Source organism: Bos javanicus, chromosome 26 (assembly GCF_032452875.1).
Source record: "Bos javanicus breed banteng chromosome 26, ARS-OSU_banteng_1.0, whole genome shotgun sequence".
Taxonomy (NCBI): Eukaryota; Metazoa; Chordata; class Mammalia; order Artiodactyla; family Bovidae; genus Bos; species Bos javanicus.
The window spans coordinates 39,437,949-39,461,224 of NC_083893.1; the positions used below are offsets into that span (position 1 = coordinate 39,437,949).

A 23,276-nucleotide genomic window follows, 5' to 3' on the forward strand; every position below is an offset into this window, starting at 1 on the left:
AGGGGTGGGGTCAGGGGAAATGGCTTTCCAGGAGGGGGCAAGTATTTTTCTGCGGTGGAAACAACAAGGGGACTGAGAATAGGGTAGGGGAGAGTCCCAAAGGCCCGAACGGCAGAAGTGGCAGCTGGTCCTCAAATGTATTCTCATGCCTGGGAAGGGCATGGTGCTTTTTAAACTAACACCATGAAATGCTGACTTGCTTATTAATTTTTGTCACAAATTATGATTTAGCACCAAATCATTTATTTAGTCTAAATTTTAATTTTTTACTTCAAAAATGTTAAAATTTAAAGCTATGTGCTCTAAGCCACATTATCAGGGTCTTCTGCATTGCAGGCAGATTCTTTACCAACTGAGCTATAAGGGAAGTCCCTATAAAATTTCAACCATGAGCAAATGTGCTTATAATAAATAGTAAATGAGTTTTTAGACATTGATTCCTTCCTGGTTTTTCCATTAATATTTGCTGTCTTTTGCTATTGGTTAGGGCCTACTGGCTGATATGCAGTACTAAAGGAAGAAAAAGTTGGAGCAAATCTTAAAGTTGAGACAATTCCATTATCAACCTGAATTTTATGTTAATATGTGTGTGTGTGTGTGAGAGAGAGAGAGAGCGAGAACTGGGCTACATTTTAGCAGCAGTGTAAAGCCACTGGGTCAGTTCTAAGGGACACGATGTGAGAGCCACTGCTGTGGGTCAGTGGAGCAGTCAGGGCACTTCCATGACTGGGCTGGTGTTTTAGAGTTCACTTGGTTACAATGTGGGCATGGAGTTAGAAGGGGGTGAAGCTAGAGGCTGTTGGGAATCTCAGCATTGTCACTGTGATTATGCAGTGACTCAGAAATGGTTGGGGTGTAGTAGAAAATGGAAAAGAAGGTGCAACTCAAAACACATGTTAGGCATAGGATAGTGTTTGTGATGGTTGGTTGAAGGTGATGAAGACTGAGTAGAGAGGCAGCATCTCTGGTGAGCACAGTGGTCACACCAAAACCAGGGCACCACAGGTGTGTCCACGCTGGACACCAGCCTGTGTTCTCCACGTGTAAGCACGTGCGTCTGCATGTGCACGTCAGTGAAGCACAGGCCTGTAGAAACAGAGAAACAAAAAATGAGAAAGAAGCTAGATTTCCAGGCCCTGCATCTGCCCTTGGTTTCATAGTTCAATAAAAGGAAGAAAAGTCTTCTGTTTATAGTTCTTGAAAAGTCTCTAGAAGGAGTTTGGTTTGGCTCCTGTAGTAGCTTGGCTGTATCAGTTATGGCACTTACAAGAATGTTTTGAAAGGGTAAAAACCTATAAAGTCATCTTATTTTTTAAATTCAAAAATAATTGCCTCTGAATGAACTGTGACACTTTCTCAGCCGTGTTACCATTGATCGCTCTGTTTTTCATCATTAACAAGGTGCTGCTGGATCAATAATGAGATAAAATGGTGCATCCTATTGATTTACTGTAACTGAAAAGTTAGCCCATTATTTTTAATAAGGAGATCAGGTATTTGTGACCTGAACTTTTCTTTCCCCTTTGTAAACCATCTTAATCATTTTCCTTTGAAAAGAAATAATTCTTAGTGCTGGGAATGTTGGCTCACTTTGTTTTCCAGTTACTGCCTCTGTCTAAGAGGGAAACAAAACAACAGTTTGCAGTAGGACGGTTTAGGATCTATTTAGACCGTTCTCTTAGCAATTTAGATTGTTAAGTTGTGTGACTGTAATGGGAGGTACCTCGAAGTAAGAAAGCAAATTTAAACTGAAGAACGTTGGTCACATTCTTCAGTTTGTGTTTTGGGTTTAATGCTGTGGTGTCTCCAAAGGGCAGAGATAACAAGGCCAACCCAGACCTTCATGGTGGGATCAGTTCCCAAATGGCTGGTGGAGAGCTTTCTTTTTGCTATATCATCTTTTGAATTAACCAGTTGGACTGGTTTCCAGGTTTCCTAGTATTTGAAATTCACTGATGGACAAGAGCAGTTAGACCAGCTGTTGGGTTTAGGCACTGTCAGTAATGTTCAAACAGAGACTTAGCCAGGCATTCACAGCTTGGGGAGTGAGGACCACTGAGACCTGTGCCCATGGGAAGTCAGCAAATCCACCGTGACGGTCGTTCACATTTCCCTGACATTGTTTCCGCTGTACTGGGGTGCAATCACAAACCAACATGGGCGGATTTTGTCTCATTACTATAGTGATACAGCTGTTCTGTTGATGCTCCCAGAGATTTTCTTTACTGACTTATTTATGAAACGCATAGATCTTGAGCGTTCTGTTCAATAAACTTTGACAATTTTTGCACCTGTGTAATAACCAGCCAAAACCAGAAATAGAATATTTTGTCACTCAGTTCTCTCATGCTTCTTTCTAATCAGCTCCTCCTGCCACACAGCTCCTCTTCTGAATCTGATCACTATCCAATAGTTTTGCCTGTTCTAGAGGTTTATATAAATGGAACCAACACTGAAAATTCTTTTGTATCTTTCTTCTTTTACTCAAAATAGTGTTTTTAAGATCCGTGCAGTTGTAGTTTTATTTGCAGTTTACTTCTTTTTATTTCTGAGTAGTTATCCCACTGTATGAACGTACCACAATGTGTTCTTTACAGAATGCTTTTGAGGAAAACTTGGTGGCTTCATATAGACGTAAGAATGTAAACATGTTGAAGGAATAAATTTCTTAAGTTTACACCTCTTTATGCTATGCTATGCTATGCTAAGTCACTTCAGTCGTGTCCGACTCTGTGCAACCCCATAGACGGCAGCCCACCAGGCTCCCCTGTCCCTGGGGTTCTCCAGGCAAGAACACTGGAGTGGGTTGCCATTTCCTTCTCCAATGCAGGAAAGTGAAAAGTGAAAGTGAAGTCGCTCAGTCGTGTCCGACTCTTCGAGACCCCATGGACTGCAGCCTACCAGGCTCCTCCGTCCATGGGATTTTCCAGGCAAGAGTACTGGAGTGGGGTGCCATTGCCTTCTCCGACACCTCTTTATAGGAAGTATATATTTTACAGTTACATAAGTACTTCTAAAATTATCTGGCTAAAGTTGAGATCATAAAGGAAGAAGTTGGTATTTAAAAAAAAAAACTTCTATTAAAATTTTAAATTACATAAAAAGTGTAGGGCACAGAGTATAATAATAGCTAATATTTAGATTTAATTGTAGCTGTTTCGCCACATTTTTCTTTGTTCTTAATTTTCTTTTTCTTAAGAATTTTAAAGTAGCTTATAGACATCATGGTATTTTTTTCCTTGACTATTTAGTATGTGTCTCTAAAAGGACATTTCTCTAATTGACCACAATGCTTTCATTCTTAGGCCTAAGAAATTACTAATCATTCCTTAATATTGATATGGGTATTTCATAGTGATAGCTGATAACTTTTCCCCCTTAGTTATGTTATGAAATTTTGGTATTTCACAGGAAGAGAAAAAAGCAGCATCGGAAAAGAAGGCAGAGGTGGCCACTTCAGCAAAAGGACAGGAGGAAAGTGCTCAGAAAGCTAAAGACATGGCTTCTCCTCCCTCAGACTCGAACGAGTCCAAGAGGAGACTCCCGCTTGGAGCGTCCGTCTCTTCTGTGCGTGTTGATTATGAGGCCTTTGAAGTTGGCACCGGACAGGCAAGTCAACACACTGACTCAGGCTGTGTGGTTTATGTTGGAATCACTTACCTGGGTTATTTGGGCGACTTTAAATTCTTTAAATATTTATTCAACAATTTTTTCAGGGGAGGATGGAGAAAACTGATTTTCTCTTAATAAAAACAGTATGCTTTCATAATGTTAGAAATAAAGGATTGAATGTGTACTGAACATATCACCTCGCCTTTGAAATTGTCTCTATTTAAATCTTTTCACCTCTCGGTTTTATAGCGTTCAGTGTCTCAGCCACTAGAAATAGAAGTGGTGATAGAAAATTATTTTCAGAGTATGCTTAAGCTTTTTTATTACTCACAGTTCTTCCCTGAGGGAAATAGTTTCTGTAAAAACCTACCAAGTAGTTGATAATGCTGCATTTAATGATAAACTTGTTTCACAGTGGCTTAAAAGTATTAAAATCTTTTTAGAGAAGGTTACTTTCAATTTATTTATAGTTGTATGGTTCTAATCTCTTAAGTGAGTTCATGACTGATTTAAAGAAGGCAGAAAATATTGCTGGATGTTTGATACAACCTATTCAAGCTTTTAAGCCTAATTCATTCATAAAATTTGCATTTAAAAGGATTTTTATTTATTTCTTTAACTTACTTATTGGCTTGCCTACTCCAGAGTGAACGAGCTTGGTAGTTACAACTGGCAGGCTCAGTTGCCCCACGGCATGTGGGATTTTAGTTCCCTGATCAGGGATCAAACCTGCGTTCCCCACATTGCAAGGCTTGCAAGGTGGATCCTTAACCACTGGATCACCAGTGAAGTGAAAGTTGTTCAGGCGTGTCTGACCTCTTGCGGCCCCATGGACTGTTGCCTGCCAGGCTCCTCTGTCTATGGAATTCTCCAGGCCAGAGTCCTAGAGTGGGTAGCTGTTCCCTTCTCCAGGGGATCTTCCCAACCCAGGTCTCTCACATTATAGGTGGGTTCTTTACCATCTGAGCCACCAGGAAAGTCCCCAAAAATGTCTTCTTAAAACATGAGCAAACTTTAACAGACTCTAGGCAATAAGAAAGGGCAGATACTTTCTTAGCTGCATGTAAAGGCTGAAGAGGAGGTTTGTGGAAACAGGGCTTCCCCATCACCAGGACACTCTCACTGCCTGCTTCTCCTTGGAAGTGTTGGCATCTGTGAACATGGAATTGTGGGTGTTGGTGGTCTGTACTCCCCTCTTCATAGCTTCATCACCACAGAGGTAAAGGAATCTACCTAATAGGTCCAGTTAAGAAACTTTAAAGGAAGGATTTTATTTGACCTGACTTGAGTCTTAAGTCCATTCTGGACCAATTCTTATTGCCTGGGGAGTGGGGCATGGTTTGATTGACCCAGTCCAGGTCCCATGCCATCTCCTTTGTTACCCAGAGGGTGGTTGTGGTAATCCACAGTGTGCATCATTCATGCCAGAAGGCCAAAAAGTACTGATTAAGGAAAAGATAAGGGGAAAAAAAAAATCTCATAATCTCCTTAACCATGACTAATTACCATAAGCAGTTTGAACAAGGCCTTCTGGACTCTTGAGCATATATTTACATATCTATTTTAATAAAAATGGAAAATACTAGAACATTATACAGGTCTCCCTTGACTTATGATGGGGTTACGTCCTGATTAACCCATTATAACCTGAAAATACCCAAAGTCAAAAATGGATTTAATACACCTAACCTGCCCAGCATCAGAACATTAAACATTAAATATGCTCAGAACACTTAACATTAGCCTACAGTTGGGCAGAATTATCCAACACAAAGCCCATTTTTTAAATAGGTTCCATAACAAACTATCACAAGCTGGGTGGTCTTAATCACCATAAATTTACTGTCTCACAGTTCTGGAGGCTGGAAGTCCATGACTCAGGTGTCAGCAGGGCCTTGCTCCCCGCTGAAGCCCTGTAGGGGCACCCTTCCCTGCCTCTTTCCCTTCTGATGGTTTGCCAGCACTGGTTAGCATCCTTTGGTATAAGTGTGCTTCAGCCCCCCACCCCATTCTTCCATTTTCACGTGGTCACCTCCCTTTGTGTTCACGTCACTTCCCTGTCTCTGTGTCCAGGTTTCTCCTTTTTATAATGACACCAGTCACTGGATTTAGGGCCCACATTAATGCTGTAATGATTCTGTTTGCAAAGAAAGCCTGAGGTACTGGTACAGTTCTCTTTGGGGGGAACACATTCAATCCATAATATTGGACCTGTAGGCAGTTTTTCACTCTATTAAGCAGTCCAGTGATAAACAGTTTTAAACTAATTTTCTGTGAACATTTTTTATTCTTTCTTGCAGTTATATAACTGGAAATATTTATAGCTGGGCCAAAAGCCGTGAACACAAGAATGTTAATAGTTATTGCTACTTGCCCCTGGAAAGTTTGTACTCCCACTGGCAGCTTATAAGACTGCCTCTCTCTCCTCTCCCTTGCTAGTACTATCATTCTTGTTTAAAAATGTCATATTCTAAAAAAAAAAAAAAAAGTCATATTCTTACTTTTATAACTTCTAAAGAAATAATTTTTTCACATGCAAACAGGAGTTTTTAATTTTTTTTTTAGTATTTTATTTATACCTGTGCTAACTGTATCTCACTGTATTTCTTTGAGCACTAGAGAAGTTAGATGTTTTGTCATCTGTTTTTTATGCTTTTTTTCAATGATGTACTAGTGTTCCTATTTTTCTATTGGGTTGCTTTTCTCTTTACTGGTACTGAAGAATTCTTTATATATTAGGGATGTTGGCCCCTTCATGTAAATATTTTTTCCAATTTATAATTTTTTTAACCTTATTTTTTTTTCTGGAACTGAGGGAAAATGCATAATCTTGAGAGCACCTCCTTTGTGGTCCCCATCAGTAGCATAAACTATTGAATTTGCAAATTAGGAGCAAACCAAGGGATGTGAAGTCTAGACTTTGTTAGAAGGGCAGCCTAGTTAGTAGAAAGAGCTTTGCATTTGGAGTTAGACGTCATTCTGCCACTCACCATGTGCTCCTGGTAAGTGTCGTCACCTACTTGGGCTTCACTGTCTTCGTTTGATACGTGGGCATGAAGGTCCCTGCCATGCCCTCTGCTCTCAGTGGACCTCTGTCATGCCCTTGATTATGCCATTCCTTGTTCTTCATTCTCAGGATACTGAAATGATGGAGACAGAATTTCTGTCACTGAGCAGCAAACGAAAGAGCTTTGTAAAGTACAGAGAGCTGTCCGAATGTGGGTGCTTTCTCTTATACTAACAGTTCTCTGTGAGCTGAAAGGCTACATGTGAGCTTCCCCCACACAGGAGCTCTTTGGGGATAAATCATCTTTTAATGGAGAGAAACATGCCGAATGAATGAGGATGGTAGTTGTAATAGAAGTCATAGTCATTGGATGCTTAAAATATACTAAGCACCTTATGTGGATTTGATTATTAAGTGTGGTTTTTCAACCACATTATGAATTTGGCATTGTTATGATTCCCATTTTATAGATGAGGAAACTGAGGTGGAGGCAAGAGAGATTGAGAAACTTGCCTGAAGACACAGAGTGAGGAGTGGAGTCAGGGCTCAAACCCAGGTAGTTTGATTCTAGAGTCTGCAGCTTTGACCACATTTATAACTAACATAGGGATGATACTTCTGTACACTGTATATTTTATGCTTTATACAATAAGTGAAAGTCTAGTTAGAGGATGTAATTGTGGATAAAGATTTCAGAGGGAAATATTTTGGTCCTTTTGTGCTAGTAGCAGCTGTCCATTACAGTGATCATTAGCATCGTAAGCCACACCTTGCAGAGCATCATCTGTATTGGGGTGCTTTTAATTAAGTGAAGTTTTAGTTGAACCTTTGATATTTGTCTTTCATGACATTGAAATGACTGTCTTTCATTGTTTTCTGATTCTTCCTAGGTTTCTGTTGTTTACAGCTCCTTAGACTTTGAACCAGAGATTTTCTTTGCCTTGGGATCTCCAATTGGTATGTTTCTCACTATTCGAGGAGTGGATAGGATAGATGAAAACTACAGGCTTCCTACCTGCAAAGGATTCTTCAATATTTATCACCCAGTGAGTAACCTGCATTTACTTCCGCTTTGAAGAAGACAAAGCACTAGTCCTCTTTATCCTGATAGAGTCTCAGATTCTTATTTCTTGGGAATTAAAAACTGATTTTGATTTTGTACAACTCAGCCCTCTGACCTAAACAATACAGTCTGATAGTTTGCAATAAACTTTTCTACCAGAAAGCCTTTGTTCAGGGAAATGATTCTTTTGTTTGCAAAGTAATTTTCTCCACAAACTAAAAAGTCGTCTTATAAAATTACCAGTATTTGAATAAGGTGTGAAAAAAAATAAAAATCTCTGGTTTGCCAGTTATCTGTTTTCTCACTTAACTAAGATACATAACTCAAAACAGCTTTTCATAAATTTCTAATTCTTCGGTTTATAGCTTGATCCAGTGGCGTATCGATTAGAACCTATGATTGTACCAGATTTGGACCTGAAGGCAGTTCTCATTCCACATCACAAAGGCAGAAAAAGACTGCATTTAGGTAAAGAGAAAATGCTATAAAAACTCATTTCCTTCCTGTCATTTTGTGACCTGTCATTTAACGATTTGGGTTCTTCCTGTCATTTGCATTTTAACACTAAGCTCTTATTTAAGTGCCTACTATGTTCAGAACCTGTTTACTAAATATTTGGAGGAGCTATAAAGTTACAAAAGAGTTTCTTCTCCTTGATGATTTCTTGATAATATTTGATATTTGTTGATACAATTGATATAATTGTTGATATAATGAGGAATGGGGGAAGTTGGTGATAAAGTGAGATGCATACATTTTGATAAAACTTGGTAAAAGTTTTTGGAATTGGGAAGCAGAGTTAATTTTGAACTAAAGACCAAACCATCAAGAAATAAATTTGATGCTCAGTCAAGTGAGCTGTTTTTTCTTTGGTAACTATAAACAAACTTTTTCTTTTAAATAAATTTTATTGAACAAAACGGATTGATAATAATCCAAGTAGGGTTTAGGTTTCTTTTATGTCTATTAATGGTGTATATTACTTCTTATTCATAGGTTTAAAAGAAGGAAAAGTAATCATGCCCTCTTAAAATTTTTTTTTTCTTTAAGCTTGCATCATGCTTTTCAAACATAACTTTTGAAGTTAAAATGAGAAATTTGATACTTTGATATTCTTAAGATTTTGAATTAAAATGTGATTTATTAGACAAAAGTAGAGAAAGTAAAGGGGCAGTAGTTTCTTCGTTTTTAAATTAGGAGTTTAAATTGTGATTATATCAGAATCTCAAATTCTCAAAACCATTCACCAATACATATTAGAAAAACAGTCATCTTTTTAGTCTTGTGGGCCCATTTTTTGACTTATAAAAAAAGGCCCTTAGATGTGCTTATACATTTTTATGGTATTTGAATTACGTCTTTTTTTTTTTTTTTTGGAGAGAGAAAATATATAGGTTTAGGCTGGATCAAGTTTAGTCATTAAGAAAATGGTAGAGTAAGACTCCACAGAACATTTTAACATGTTGAGCGTTCTTGGCTGAGAAACTCCCATGTATTTATTTGACATTTAAGAGACGAGTAAGAGGTCTTATCCAGTCTGAGGATAGTGTAACTTGTGTTTTAATTTTTGTGGTGCAGAATTTTACCCAGTAACTAATACCTTGTTATGTCGTCTTAATCTCTTTAGAGTTGAAAGAAAGTCTCTCTCGTATGGGATCTGATTTGAAGCAGGGTTTCATTAGTTCTCTGAAAAGTGCTTGGCAGACATTAAACGAATTTGCCCGTGCTCATACCTCTTCAACTCAGTTGCAAGAAGAATTGGAGAAGGTAGCCAATCAGATCAAAGAAGAAGAAGAAAAGCAAGTAGTTGAAGGTAAATTTAACATTTAAGGCATTTTCCAGTGCAAAAATTATTTGTGAACAAAGCACACATGAATTATTTGATGCTGTTTTTCCATTATAGTCCTTTTTGTTGAAATGTAGAGGCTCTTCCTATAAAGGAAAAACTGTTTGTACAAACTGTACTTCAAAACGCATGGCATCCTTTCTTTTTAAACTAGGTTTTGGGCTGATAGTTGGAGGTTTTACTCTACTGCTGTTTAGTTGCAACCCCATGGACTGTAGCCCATCAGGCTCCTGTCCACAGGATTCTCCAGGCAAGAATACTAGGGTGGGTTGCCATTTCCTGATCCAGGGATTGAGCCTGCTTCTCCTGCATCTCCTACACTGGCATGAAGATTCTTTACCACTGAGCCACCTGGGAAGCCCAGGTTTTACTGTACAGGCTTTAAATTTTGTTGAGATTCATAAGGCCAAAATGGAATGTCGGAGTTGAGAACTAAGTTGGTATTCAGGCATCTGAATGGCCCCCTGTGAGGAAAGCTCTTCTGTGTCTGACTGTGTCACTGTAGACTATACGTGCAATGTCAAGTCGTTGTGCCGTGATGTTTTTGATTCTTTCAGGTTCTAATTCTATTTCCTTTCTCTCTGCAATGCTCTCTTACCCCTTTTCTTCAAAACTCCTGTCAGCTGGTTGGCTCTCTCTCCTCTCTCCCGGGCAGCCAGCCCCTCTCCCCCGGGCTCTTTGGAGGAATGGGAAGTGAGCCTGGTAGCTCCCCAGGCTGCTGCGTTTGTCAAGCAATTTTCTCTTGAGCCCAGAAAGTCAGCTAAAGTCAAAGGATAATGATTAAGTGATTGACTTTGATATTGAAATGGTTTGAATTCTAGCAGAAAAGATTGTTGAAAGTCCAGATTTTTCCAAGGATGAGGACTACTTAGGAAAGGTTGGAATGTTGAATGGAGGCCGTCGAATTGACTACGTTCTTCAAGAAAAGCCAATAGAGAGTTTTAATGAATATCTTTTCGCTCTTCAGAGTCACTTATGCTATTGGTAAGTATTTTCACCTTTGAAAGTGTTCATGTGGCCTTTAGGTGCCAGTACATACTGCAGTTCTGTGAGATTCTTGCTGAATTAGCATTTGTTACGGAGTATTAATTTGAACGCCCATATATTCAAAATCAATCTTTTCCCCCGTTAGCTTAGTTATCCACAAGATGGCAGCGTGTCACCTGCGTTTGACCAAAGGCCTTGGTACTTGCACATATTGTTGGGATGCCTTTCAGATCGGGAATGGTGGGGACTTGGAACGCCATCCTTTCATATATCCGGTGTCACCAGGGAGAACGGCAGCACAGCTGTTTTGTTGCTGATCAGTCTTTATCCATTTTTTAAGGACAGCTCTGAGATTATACAACTTTGTTTTCATTTGCCCTCCTTAGGTAGAGATGAATAGAACCAAAGCTGCCTTTCCACCTTTATGCATAGAGGTTAATTTCTCATTATCTCTTAAGTAAATGTGCTTTTCTTTTTAATAGGGAATCAGAAGATACTGCTCTGTTATTACTTAAAGAAATTTATCGAACAATGAACATTAGTCCAGAACAGCCCCAGCATTGATTGGACTTCAGCTTAACTGTGTGAGTTTATTTTGTGTATAAATTCTGAAGGCTTCATTCTGAGGCTTGTTTTTTTTTTTTGGGGTGCACCCTGCAGCATGTAGGATCTTAGTTTCTTGACCATGGATCAAACCTGGGCCCCCTTTGTTGGGAGCAGAGTCTTAACTCCTGGACTACCAGGGGAGTCCCATGTCTTTCTCTTCCTCTCTTAGTCACCTGGCAAAAACCTTAATCCTAGGAGACCCAGTTGTCTCTTACTCTGAACCTCACCCGAGTTGCAGCACATGGCCAGAGAAAAGTCAGGCAATTGTGTTAACCATACTCGCTTCAAATCTATGACCAAAACATCCAGTGGGCAGTAAAGCCTGCAGTATGGTTCTGCCACACTTGTGCTGGTAAATTCCCTTCCCCACACCCTGAGGTGACTGTTATTTTGCTCCTCTCTCTCCTCACGTTTCCGACAGCCCTTGACCATGACCCTACTCTCACACACTTTGGAGAGAAGCCAGAGAACCCCGCTCTGACCACCGCCAACTTTACCCACTCTTCTCAGCTTTGTATCTTTGTGATTTTCCCGCATCCACCCACCCATCCATTCATCCACCCACCCACCCACCCACCCAGCATCTATCCATCATTTGCTGCGCACCTTACTTACCTGCTAAGTGCCTAGGCCCTGAGGGTCACAGCAATGGACTACACAGTGTCTGCCCTCAAGGATCTTCTTTCCTGTAGGGGAGGACAGACAATAAATAAACAATGGAAGTGAGTCAGATGGTTAAAAATAGAGCAGCAGGATAAGGGGGAGAGGGGAATACCTTTGAGATGGGAACAAGTTGCTGTTGTATATAAAATGGCAGGGGACATCCTAAATGATAGAATGTCATTGGAGCAACTGAGCCAGCTGGATATCTGGGGAAAGAAGATCATCTCAGACAGACAGAATATATATCAGAACAAAAGAGCTGCCTCATCCTTTTTAGTGATTGTGTCGTATTTCATTGACTGTTACACCACAGTTTGTTTTAACCATTCCTTACTGTTGGGCATATAGGTTTACTAGTATGAACGGTGCTTCAGAGATACATTATATTTAATAGTTGTATTTCATTCATAGTTCTTTTTATTAAAATCCTTAATTTATCTACCACTGTGGCATGTTTAGGTGATTTTCCAGTTTTTCTCTATTATAAAGAATTCTTAACATGTAGTTGTACGTACTTTTTGTGCATCTCTGTTTGCTTGGCCTAAATTCCTAGAAGAAGCATTGTTAAATCTAAGAGTTGTCACATTTTAAAAAGATTTTTGATCTGTATTTATTGGGAAGTTATATTTCAGAAGGGTTGCAGAAGTTTCATAGCTACTGTCAATATAAGTGCTAGTTTTTCTCTACCCTTGTCCATATTGGTTATTACTATTTTTTAAAGCTAATTTGATAGCTAGAAATTGTTATGCATACATACTAAGTCACTTCATTCATGTCCAACTCTGCAGTCCTATGGACTGTGGCCCTCCAGTCTCCTCTGTTCATGGTATTCTCCAGGCAAAAATACTGGAGTGGGGTGCCATGCCTTCCTCCAGGAGATCTTCCCCACCCACGGGTCTTCTGTCTCCTTCATTGGCAGGCAGGCTCTTTACTACTAGTGCCACCTGGGAAGCCCAGAGGTTGTTAGATCATTGTTTCATTTTGCGTTTCTGTTACTAGTGAAATTAAGTATGTTTAAGTGTTTTTAACTGGCTATTTCTTCTTTTGTCAATTGCCTGTTTTTGACCTTTATGCTTTTTTCTGGAGGTGGGGGTATGATATTTTTGCTTCTTATTGATTTATAGTTTTGATAGTCAAATTAACGTTTTGTCATTACAGTTTTTTTTTGAGTTTGGCATTTGCCTTCTAATAAATAAATACCCCCTTTTATTTTTTGGGGGTAGGATCAGGGAGCATGTTTTAAAAATGTGCAGTCTTTTAATATTATTTAGATAATTACATTTTTTTTTTTTTTAGTTTTTATATGGTTTTGTTTTTTCACCTGACTTTATAGTTTTGAAGGATATGGTATAGAGAAGAATTTAACTTTTTTCTTAAATATTTCATCTTTTGCCTGTGCCATATATTGAATAATGTACCTTTTTGTTGTTGGTTTGATGATTTTATCATGTGCTGTTGACTTTTTTTTATTCATACACCCAGTATTTGTTTTCTAGGTTTTCTGACATCTTTTCTATTGACTTATTTGTCTGTCTGCCATATTTTACTGATTTCAAGTTACATATTTTTTGCATTTCAGCATCTTCACATTTGGAATGCATCTTAAAAAGCAGCTGTTGCCTTAATGAAAGTTGAGTTGTCCCTGAGAGGGTTTGAGTTTTCTTCTACCAGTCACTGGGGGGCACTGTTCGTCTGAGTCTGATGAAACTAACTTCTCTGCTTCCGATTTTCTTGGCCTGTGCTGATAGTGTGCACTCAGGTCATAAAATCTGCAGGCTGGTGGGGGTGGAGGCACCAGGTCAATATCAAGGAATTTCCCCTCCTTCCTGTTGGCAGAGAAGTGGTCTTCAGCGTCTTTGCTTTCTTTCTGGAGGACGCATTATTATTTTTATTATTATATTTTTACCCCTCACTGAGGCTGTTTGGGATTTGATATCCCCACTTTTTGTGAGGGGCTCTGTGCCTTTTAGACTCCCCACCCCAGGCGTCTTTTTTTTGCATGATGCATAAAACAGTGTTGCATATTATAATTGATGCTGTCTTAGATTTAGTGAAAGTTTTTTTTTTTTTTAATTTTTTTTTTCTAATTTTATTTTATTTTTAAACTTTACATAATTGTATTAGTTTTGCCAAATATCAAAATGAATCCGCCACAGGTATACATGTGTTCCCCATCCTGAACCCTCCCCCTCCTCCCTCCCCATACCATCCCTCTGGGTCGTCCCAGTGCACTAGCCCCAAGCATCCAGTATCGTGCATCAAACCTGGACTGGCAACTCGTTTCTTACATGATATTTTACATGTTTCAATGCCATTCTCCCAAATCTTCCCACCCTCCCCCTCTCCCACAGAGTCCATAAGACTGTTCTATACATCAGTGTCTCTTTTGCTGTCTCGTACACCGGGTTATTGTTACCATCTTTCTAAATTCCATATATATGCGTTAGTATACTGTATTTATGTTTTTCCTTCTGGCTTACTTCACTCTGTATAATAGGCTGAAAGTTTTTAATATCTGGTAGTCCAGTTTCTTAGGATACCATAGTCTTGGCTATTATTCCAAATGAATTTTGAAATGATTTAAATTCCCCTGACATTCTTTCTGCACAAAACAAAGCAGAACAAACAAAATCCGAACCATAGCAGTTCTAGGACTGTGACATCATCACCTGCTATGAAAAATTAAGACCCTTTCAGCTTGCACATGATTTGTTCACTGTAATTGTTTTATTTCTTCTTATACATGGTTGTAAAACTTAGGCAAGAGCTTAGTTCCTAACAGTATACTGACACTATAAAATAATTTGAAATCGTAACAGTCCCTCTATACATGGTTCATTCAGGCATCGACAGTTTTGCTGAATTTTTTTTCTGTCCTTTAATTTTAGAATCGCTCTTTAAAAAGCCTCAGATTAACTTGACAGATAATTCACTATGTTTTGTCTTATATTTTTTGTACTCATTTTGTTTTGAAGATTATTAAGCTAGTTAACCTCACTGAACACTCCCTGATGGCCTTCTGTCCCTCCAGAAGGCCTGTCTGAGGACTTTGTGTTCACGGGCCTTGTTCTTCCAGGCAGTTTGCAGTGTTTGCTTGTCGCTTGACAGTGTGTTCTTTTATTTTAGAAAGGAATGACAGTGAGTTTTTGTGTTATGTCTGTAAGTTTGTAAAGTTGACCGAGGACTCTTTTTTTTCTTTTCAAGACTCTTGTCTTTGCAGAAGCTTGCAGTCTAAATTACAGTGCTGAGAAAATCCTCGGAGGACATTCCCAGTCCGCTCCTGGGATGGCTGACAGAAAAGTGATTCATTGACAGTTCCTGTGCTGTCATTCTCAGATGTAGGGGTTCATTTTAAAGAAAATATGCAGGACAAAAAGACAGTGCAAAAAATCAGTACCACATTTGGACTGTGTAGGTGAGAAAAAGAAATGTTTAAAATGACGCAGTTTAAAACTCCTCAGATCAGTTTAATTGTACAGTTGTCAAAGTAATATGTGATATCAATGAAGAATATTTGTTGCATGCAAACGGTTGTTTCTTTTTCCTAAAAAACTACTGTCATTGGTCTATTAAACGTGCATTTTAAAATTAATGTAGTATGTTCTACAGACTTCTCAAGAAACTATAATAATACAGTTTTTAAAAAATTTATGTTCAACTTTTTAAATGTGAATTATAGTTTGGGCTGCTTCAATGCAGGGTTATTTGTATTTGTTAAGCAGAAGTAACCAAAATCACTTCTGTTCCAAGCTCCGCTGTGGTCTTGGAGCCTTCCAGGCTGTTGCTGGGAGGAGAGTGGTGAGAGGAAGTGAGACGCTCTGCACTCACGGAAGTCCTGTGAACGCTCTCCCGGTGTCGCTTCCGCTAGTAGCGGTGAGCAAGCAAGAAGTTTCTCCATTGTGTCACCTTTGGTAGCTGTGCAATCGCCTTATTGCTGAAGTTGCAGTTAATATGAGAACCACAGTAGAATTTTTCTGGGTTTGGGTTTTTTTGCCTTGTATTAATTTCACTTATACCAAAGTATTGGGAAGTATGAACTTCTAGACTGTAGCTGTACTTCATGAAAAGACTGTTCTGTGATATTTCACTTTGTTTTACTGTAGCTTCAGATTATCTGAATATTTTCCTAATAGTCTGTGGGAATGCTGATCTGCTTTTGTTACGCAGTAGGAACGTTTGACACTGTTTACATAGTTCTCATGGAACGTAGAATTTTTGGAAAGCCACATATGATACACATTTTTTGTGTATATATATTAGTGTGAATAAAACAGTAACATCAGTGCATTTTTCTAAAGCAGAAAACTTCTGTAATTTTCTTGTCTTCCTTAAAAGTATTCCTTTGAGTTCAGTGTTCATTTACTTTTCATTGTGAGCATCTGCTCTATGGTTAATGTCTAACTATAGCATTTGCTCCTAATAATAGAATTAGGACAGTAGAGTTTTTGAACTGCAGCTGACCCCAGACAGCATATGTTCCAACCACCTTATTCTGCATCCAAGGACACGACACTAAATGCCTTTCTCAGGCTGCTGGTGGCAGATCTGGGCTGGAGTATGGTTCCACCCACTCCCTTTTGGCCTTCATTTCTCGACACCAGTGCTATTACTTTTCACTTAATTTCCTCCTAACTTCCCCAACTGATGAAATAAAAATAAGAGTTATTTATGTATATTTTAATAAAATCCTGTTCGATTTTTCAACTTACAGCTGGTTTTGTCTGTATTATTCAACCTATGTTTTCTGAACATTGAGCAGAGGAGAAACCCTTGAACCAGTGTCCATAGTAGAAACATACACCAGAGCAGTTTTAGGAGTCTTGTGATTTTAACCCTTCAGAAGATAAAACGTAGAATTTGGGGGCATGTATTTATATCCATCTTCAGTTTCTTAAAAAAAACAAACCTAAAGTCAAAACAGTAAGTAGGTCTGAGGGCAGAGTCTCTTTGTCAGCGTGTTGCTCACTGTTATAACCACCCTGCCTAGCACAATCTCGTCACAAAGTGAGGCACTTGCCAAATATTTGTTGAATAAAACAATTCAGAAAATCAGAAGTAGAATTAAATAAGAGACCTTAGAATGACTGTTCAGACCAAACCCTTTACAAATTACGTATTTTCTTTAATTTTGCTTTCTGTTTAATATATTTATTGTTTGTTGCTGCTCTTGGGCCTTCTCTAGTTGCGGTGCAAGGGCTTCTCGCTGTTGTGACTTCTCTTGTTGCAGAGCATGGACCCTAGGTGCTCAGGCTTCAGTAGTTGGGGCCCACGGGCTTAGTTGCCCTGAGGCATGTGGAATCTTTCCAGACCAGGGATCGAACCTGTGTTCCCTGCACTGCAGAGATGAATTTTTAAGCCCTGTACCACCAGGAAAGCTCCGCATTTAAACATTTTAGATGAGGGTATAGCTGTTGAGTAAAGCTTGACCTCCTTTTCCCCAGCAGCTCGTCCTCTCCAAGGACCCTCCTACCCATTCCTAACCTGGGTTGATGCTCTCATTTTCTTCCAATGAGGGAAGTCAAGTCTCTAGTGATTCTGAAATTGTTTCATATGTAGAGTTCGGGACTAAAGTTAAAAAGCTCCAGTGTCTGAAATTGAAGGTCAAAGGGTTGTTGTAAAACCGGTAAGGACAACCTAGGTCTGGTTTGTTAGGTCTAGGGTGCTTTGAGCTGCAGACACTGAATGCTCTGATTTTACTCCAAGTTAATGGTTCTCATTGTGCCAATGATTTGGCACTGGTTAGTATGAGTTATTAATAGTTCCCCAGGGCAGGTCCTCTAAGGCGAGTTGATAGAATTTAGTTCTGTTACGAGTTATGACAAACCTAGGCAGCATATTAAAAATAAGGGACATTACTTTGCTGACAAAGTGTCTGTCTAGTCAGAGCTATGGTTTTTCCAGTAGTCATGTATGAATGTGAGAGTTGGACCATAAAGAAGGGTGAACACCAAAGAATTGATACTTTTGAGCTGTGGTGTTGGAGAAGACGCTTGAGAGTCCCTTGGACTGCAAGGAGACCAAACCAGTCAGTCCTAAAGGAAATCAGTCCTGAATGTTCATTGGAAGGACTGATGCTGAAGCTGAGGCTTCAGTACTTTGGCCACCTGATGCGAAGAGCCAATTCATTAGAAAAGACTCTGCTGGGAAAGATTGAAGTCGGGAGGAAAAGGGGATGACAGAGGATGAGATGGTTGGATGACATCACCGACTCCGTGAACACGAGTTTGAGCAAGCTCTGGGAGATGGTGAAGGACAGGGAAGCCTGGCGTGCTGCAGTCCGTGGGGTCACAAAGAGTCACATGGCTGAGCGACTGAACAACAAGCTGAGGTGCTGACATGGCATTTCTGCTCTTGTCCGTCTCCCTGCAAAGCACCGGATGGACTGTCAGTTGACTTGACTCCTTGCTATTTCTATAAGACTTCCAACAGGTATCAGTCTTTTTCTGGTATTTCACCTCTAAAGTGAGCTTACCAGAATCTTGACAGTGTGTTAGAGAGCACTGGTGCCCACCTGCCGTTGTGTCCAAGCTCTCTGCCTCTTAGCTGTGGGACCCACGCAAGATCATTTTCGCCTAAGCTCTTGGCACAGTGTTTCTGGTCAGTTTCTTCTTTGATGAAATTCCTCAACCTCACAGTTGTGAAGCTTAAACGAAAATATGAGTAAAGAGAATATAGTGGTTCTGGGCTTTAGTAAGCACTCAGAACAGTAGCTAATTATCACTACTGTTGCTCTTTTTATCATGAACACTCAGATTCAGGGAAGACCCACGTCTTTGTGCCACTTGCAGTCCTCCCTGGGCTGTACCCGGCCAGGTTTCTTGTCTCTGAGGGATGCGGGAGGTCTGAACGTCCTCCAGATGCCAGGTGTCTGCAAGTGTGCAGGCCTAGAGGTGGAGGTGACGGGAGGATGCAGGAGATGTGGAGCCAGTTGGGGTGGGGCTAGCAGCGGGGGTGGTAGTGCTCATGAGTCTGTCTTCATGCAGGTCAGTGGGACTCTGAGAAAGCACCTTTGAAGAACTTCTACGTGCCCTGATTCTCTAAGCTCCTTTTGGTATAAGGATCAAAAAAACACGTTTTCCTTCCTAAATTCTGCCTTCTTTTCTCCCTATTTTATTTTCCTGCTTTAAAACACCAACTATGCTGCAGATTTTCTCAAACCTATTGGCTCCATGGACAGAGGAGCCTGATGGGCTACATCCCATGGGGTTGCAGAGTCAGACATGACAAGTGACTTGGCATGCATGCAGCATTGGCCCCACAGAGCTCTGAGGGTGACTTCCTGTTGTTAACACTAGTGGGCGCTCGTGAGACAGTGCAGCCTCTTCATTTAATGCTTCCTTCTTGCAAGTCTCAAAGCAACTGAAACGCGTTTAGATGGTATTCACACTTCGTGACAGTAAGTGGTCAAGGTATATGTTTAATACAGGAAACCTCAGAGTGACCTGTAGAACAGACCGGGGATTAGCGAGGACGCATCCTGGAGACAGTGGCCAGTGCTGCATATTTGCTAGGGGCTGAGCTGCAGTTCAGGTTCACGGACAGGTGGAGTCGGTGTACCTGGGGTGACCCACTGTGTTTTTCTTTCACTTATCCTGTTAAAGAGCGATGTTTGAAAACTTTTATTGTAGAGATTTTCATATACTCCAAAGTGTGGAGAATGGTGTAATGAATTGCCATGGATGGACCTCTGCCCTCGCCTCTGGTGATGCCAGGGTCTGCCTCTCTGTAACCTAAAAGACAGGTGAGCAGTGGCAGCCAGGGCCAAGCGGGGAAAGAAAGTGCGTTCAAGATGTGGAAAGACCTGAGCGGGAAAACGGCATCACACAGTGGGGCGACTGGAAGAAAGTAAGTTGTGCGTGAAGCACAATAAGAGCTGTTTGAATGTGTTGAGTATGGTTTTCATTAAAATTGTTTTAAAGACAACATTTCTAGTGGTGCTTTTTCTTTTTGTAAGCCACTTGCTGGCATTCACTCTTGCTGAAAGGAACGTGGTTTGGAATATTGGAAAGTGCTCACTACCAACCAAGAGGCATTCTTTTTTTCCTGTGCCTCTCAGAGCGTGTGCCCAGCTGTATCTCCGAGACCTGCCTGCTTCTCTTTCCAAGGAACTGTCTAAATGCGTTTCAGTTGCTTTGAGACTTGCAAGAAGGAAGCATTACATGAAGAGGCTGCACTGTCTCATTAGTAGGTAAAAAACTGTTTTGGAGAGTACTTCCCACTCTTGGAGAAGCTTCTCATGAAGGCGGCTGTAATAGTTCTGAATGTTACTCCTTAGAATAGAACTGGGGAGAGGAATTTGTGTTTTGGGGCATGGACTGTGTTTCAGGCGCTGTGCAAACTCTCTTGTGTCTTTACAGAAACCCCATGGGAGTAGGTTTATTTTTCCATTTTACAGATAAGAGAACCGAGGCTCACAGAAGCTAGCCATCTTGCCAGGGCCACACAGTTAATGGCAGGGAAGTATAGAGTGTACTTAAGACTCAAAAAATAGGAGGAGATCTCTGCTATAGGAAGATACTTGCAAATTGCCTCTTTTTGAAACACCCAGGCAGTCACAACACTACCTCCCCTGCTTGTTTTTTTTTCCTCCCACAAGCAAAAGCATTTTCAAAGGATCCTTTGAAAGAAAAGGGTAAGTTTTAGGAGGTGTGGATTATAATTTGCTTTGTTGTTTGCACCTGGAGTGCTTTTTCTTTTTAACGTAAAGGGTAAAAACCTCTTGTTAGTGGAGATTCCCAAATATTGGTCTGAACAGGACCTAAATGTTTGAATAACTACCCTTTGAACTGAAAAGAGAAATAAAAAGATGGTCCTTTGTCCTTAAAAAAAGAGTGTAGAGGTGTCCTAGCTTGTGTGCCCACCTGAATGTCTCAGTGACCGGTCCCAGGTTTTAGATGTTCCCTTGGGGTTGGTTCTCCATTCTCACTGCCATCACCCTGGCTTTCCTTTAGCCCAGGCCACCGAGACACCGTGCAACCCTCCAGCATCCTCTGCCCTCCCCTCTCCCTTTTGGGGGCTTTCTCTGGTTCAGAATTTTCTGTCCTCCTCTCTCCACTGCCCCAGCCTCTCTGCTGCCTTTCCTGCTGCTCCCGCAGTATGAGCCAAGCTGGCTATTCATTTTCCCAGTTTGCTCTTCCTTCATCATCCCCTCCTGGCCTCTGCAGGAGACCAGAGCCTCGGGCTCCCACCTTCTCCACAAAGCCTCTGCCCTCCAGAAATCCTAAATAGGGCTGCTTCCCCAGTGCTGCTTGGTGATGTTGAATCGACATTTTACTCTGGTTTGGTCGCAGATGTCTTAAAGAGCATCATTCAACAGGGGAGAATGACTAGCACGGGATTCTAGCCTCCACATCAGAGGGAGGCAAAGCCCCTGGGCACAGAAAAGCCGATAAGAATGCCTTTCCTCTCTTCTCTGAGGCCGGCGGCCTCTGCCTCTCTGTCTTCCACCTGCACCCCTCCCCAAACACAGTGGGAACGTGAGTTTCTCATCTCACAGCTACATCTTGACCCTTGTGGGCACCTATCAGGTAAGAGGAAGACTTCATGTGTAGATTTCAGCAAGTGGCTGGCAGGGAAGGAGGTGCATGGTTCTAAACATGCAGTTACCTGGTAAGGTGTCCTTTATAGGCTGGAATTTGATATTAAGGATCTGGATTTAATGCTTTCTGTTCTCACTATTTAATAAAAAAAAAAGCACCCTATTACAAAACTTCCTGTGAAAAGGTACATTATAAAATCCCCTCCCCACTCAATCAGTTCAGTTCAGTCCAGTCACACAGTTGTGTCCAACTCTGCGAGTTGTGCCCGTGGACTGCAGCACGCCAGGCTTCCCTGTCCATCACCAACTCTCAGAGTTTACCCAAACTTATGTCCATCGAGTCAGTGATGCCATCCAACCGTCTCATTCTCTGTCGTCCCCTTTTCCTCCCGCCTTCGATCTTTCCCAGCATCAGGGTCTTTTACAGTGAGTCAGTTCTTTGCATCAGGTGGCCGAAGTATTGGAGTTTCAGCTTCAGCATCAGTCCTTCCAATGAACACCGATCTCCTTTAGGATGGACTGGTTGGATCTCCTTGCAGTCTAAGGGGCTCTCGAGTCTTTTCCAACACCACAGTTCAAAAGCATCAATTCTTCAGTGCTTAGCTTTCTTTATAGTCAAACTCTCACATCCGTACATGACTACTGGAAAAACCATAGCTTTGACTAGATGGACCTTTGTTGGTGAAGTACTGTCTCTGCTTTTTAATATGCTGTCTTGGTTGGTCATAGCTTTTCTTCCAAGGAGCAAGCATCTTTTAATTTCATGGCTGCAGTTACCATCTGCAGTGATTTTGAAGCCCCCAAAATAAAGTCTCACTGTTTCCATTGTTTCCTCATCTATTTGCCACGAAATGATGGGACCAGATGCCATGATCTTAGTTCTCTGAATGTTGAGCTTTAAGCCAACTTTTTCACTCTCCTCTTTCACTTTCATCAAGAGGCTCTTTAGTTCTTCACTTTCTGCCATAAGGGTGGTGTCATCTGCATATCTGAGGTTATTGATATTTCTCCCGGCAATCTTGATTTTAGCTTGTGCTTCATCCAGCCTGGCATTTCACATGCTGTACTCTTTATATAAGTTAAATAAGCTGGGTGAAAACATACAGCTTTGATGTACTCCTTTCCCGATTTGGAACCAGTCTGTTGTTCCATGACCAGTTCTAACTGTTGCTTCTTGACCTGCATACAGATTTCTCAAGAGGCAGGTCAGGTGGTCTGGTATTCCCATGTCTTTAAACTAATTTTTCCCAAAGTATCATCTCAGGTCAAAATACTTAGTTTCTTTAAATAATATCTGTGATACCGTTTATTAGATGGACTTTTCTGGATACATTCAGAAATTCTTGTCTGTTTTGAAGGTTTCTGTCATTTTCATTAGAAATTCTTTAGGTAGGTCATGGGTGTGAGAGGGAGGGAGTTTATTTTATTCAGCATTCGCTAGGCCAACTCTTCAGTCTTATAATTCAAAACATACACTTGTAATAGAAAGTTGTTTATTTTTTGAGGCTGTGTTTCATTTCTTTTAGCTCAAGTACCTTTCACTGAACTTCCATTAAAATTCATTTTCTGATGCCACTTTTCATTTTTCAACAAATTTCAGAATCAAGCCCTCAGTGCCTCCACTTTCTTTCTTCTTTTCCCAGTCAGTTTTGTCAACACCTGAGTCTACTCAGGCTGTGGTCTTTGGATGACTGTGTGTGATTATCTCCCTCTATCATTGCTTCTTATTGCCTGGGGCCTGTGGAGTTTTATTCTCTAGAAAATGACAATATTTTGCCAACTGAAAATTAGAGTTTACTTCTACTGTACACAATGAGCTTTGAATGGGTGAATTTGAGTCTCAGTCCCCTCCAGATGAAATCTGTAAAGAGGAAGGTTTCTGAATCCTTGGGCATCGATAGTTGAACATGTGCTGCTTATCTGCAGAGAATTAAATCCAGTCTGCTGGCTGGAT

The 23,276-nt window shown here is 40.6% G+C and overlaps 1 protein-coding gene across 4 annotated transcripts in view; it reads left to right on the forward strand.

Annotated features, from left to right (window-relative positions):
- Positions 1–16,492, forward strand: part of SEC23IP (SEC23 interacting protein) — a 39,499-nt gene extending 23,007 nt beyond the window's left edge. For 2 of the 4 annotated variants that reach the window (XM_061403654.1, XM_061403658.1), the window contains exons 13-19: positions 3,412–3,609; positions 7,510–7,665; positions 8,048–8,150; positions 9,310–9,495; positions 10,350–10,512; positions 10,998–11,099; positions 14,989–16,492. In XM_061403654.1, coding sequence (XP_061259638.1) covers positions 3,412–3,609; positions 7,510–7,665; positions 8,048–8,150; positions 9,310–9,495; positions 10,350–10,512; positions 10,998–11,079 — 888 coding nt within the window. In that variant the 3' untranslated portion in view covers positions 11,080–11,099; positions 14,989–16,492. Of the gene's footprint in view, positions 1–3,411; positions 3,610–7,509; positions 7,666–8,047; positions 8,151–9,309; positions 9,496–10,349; positions 10,513–10,997; positions 11,100–13,363; positions 13,950–14,988 lie in introns of those variants that run through there. The other 2 variants (XM_061403657.1, XM_061403655.1) reach the window with 2 other exon arrangements.
- Positions 16,493–23,276: the final 6,784 nt, after the last annotated feature.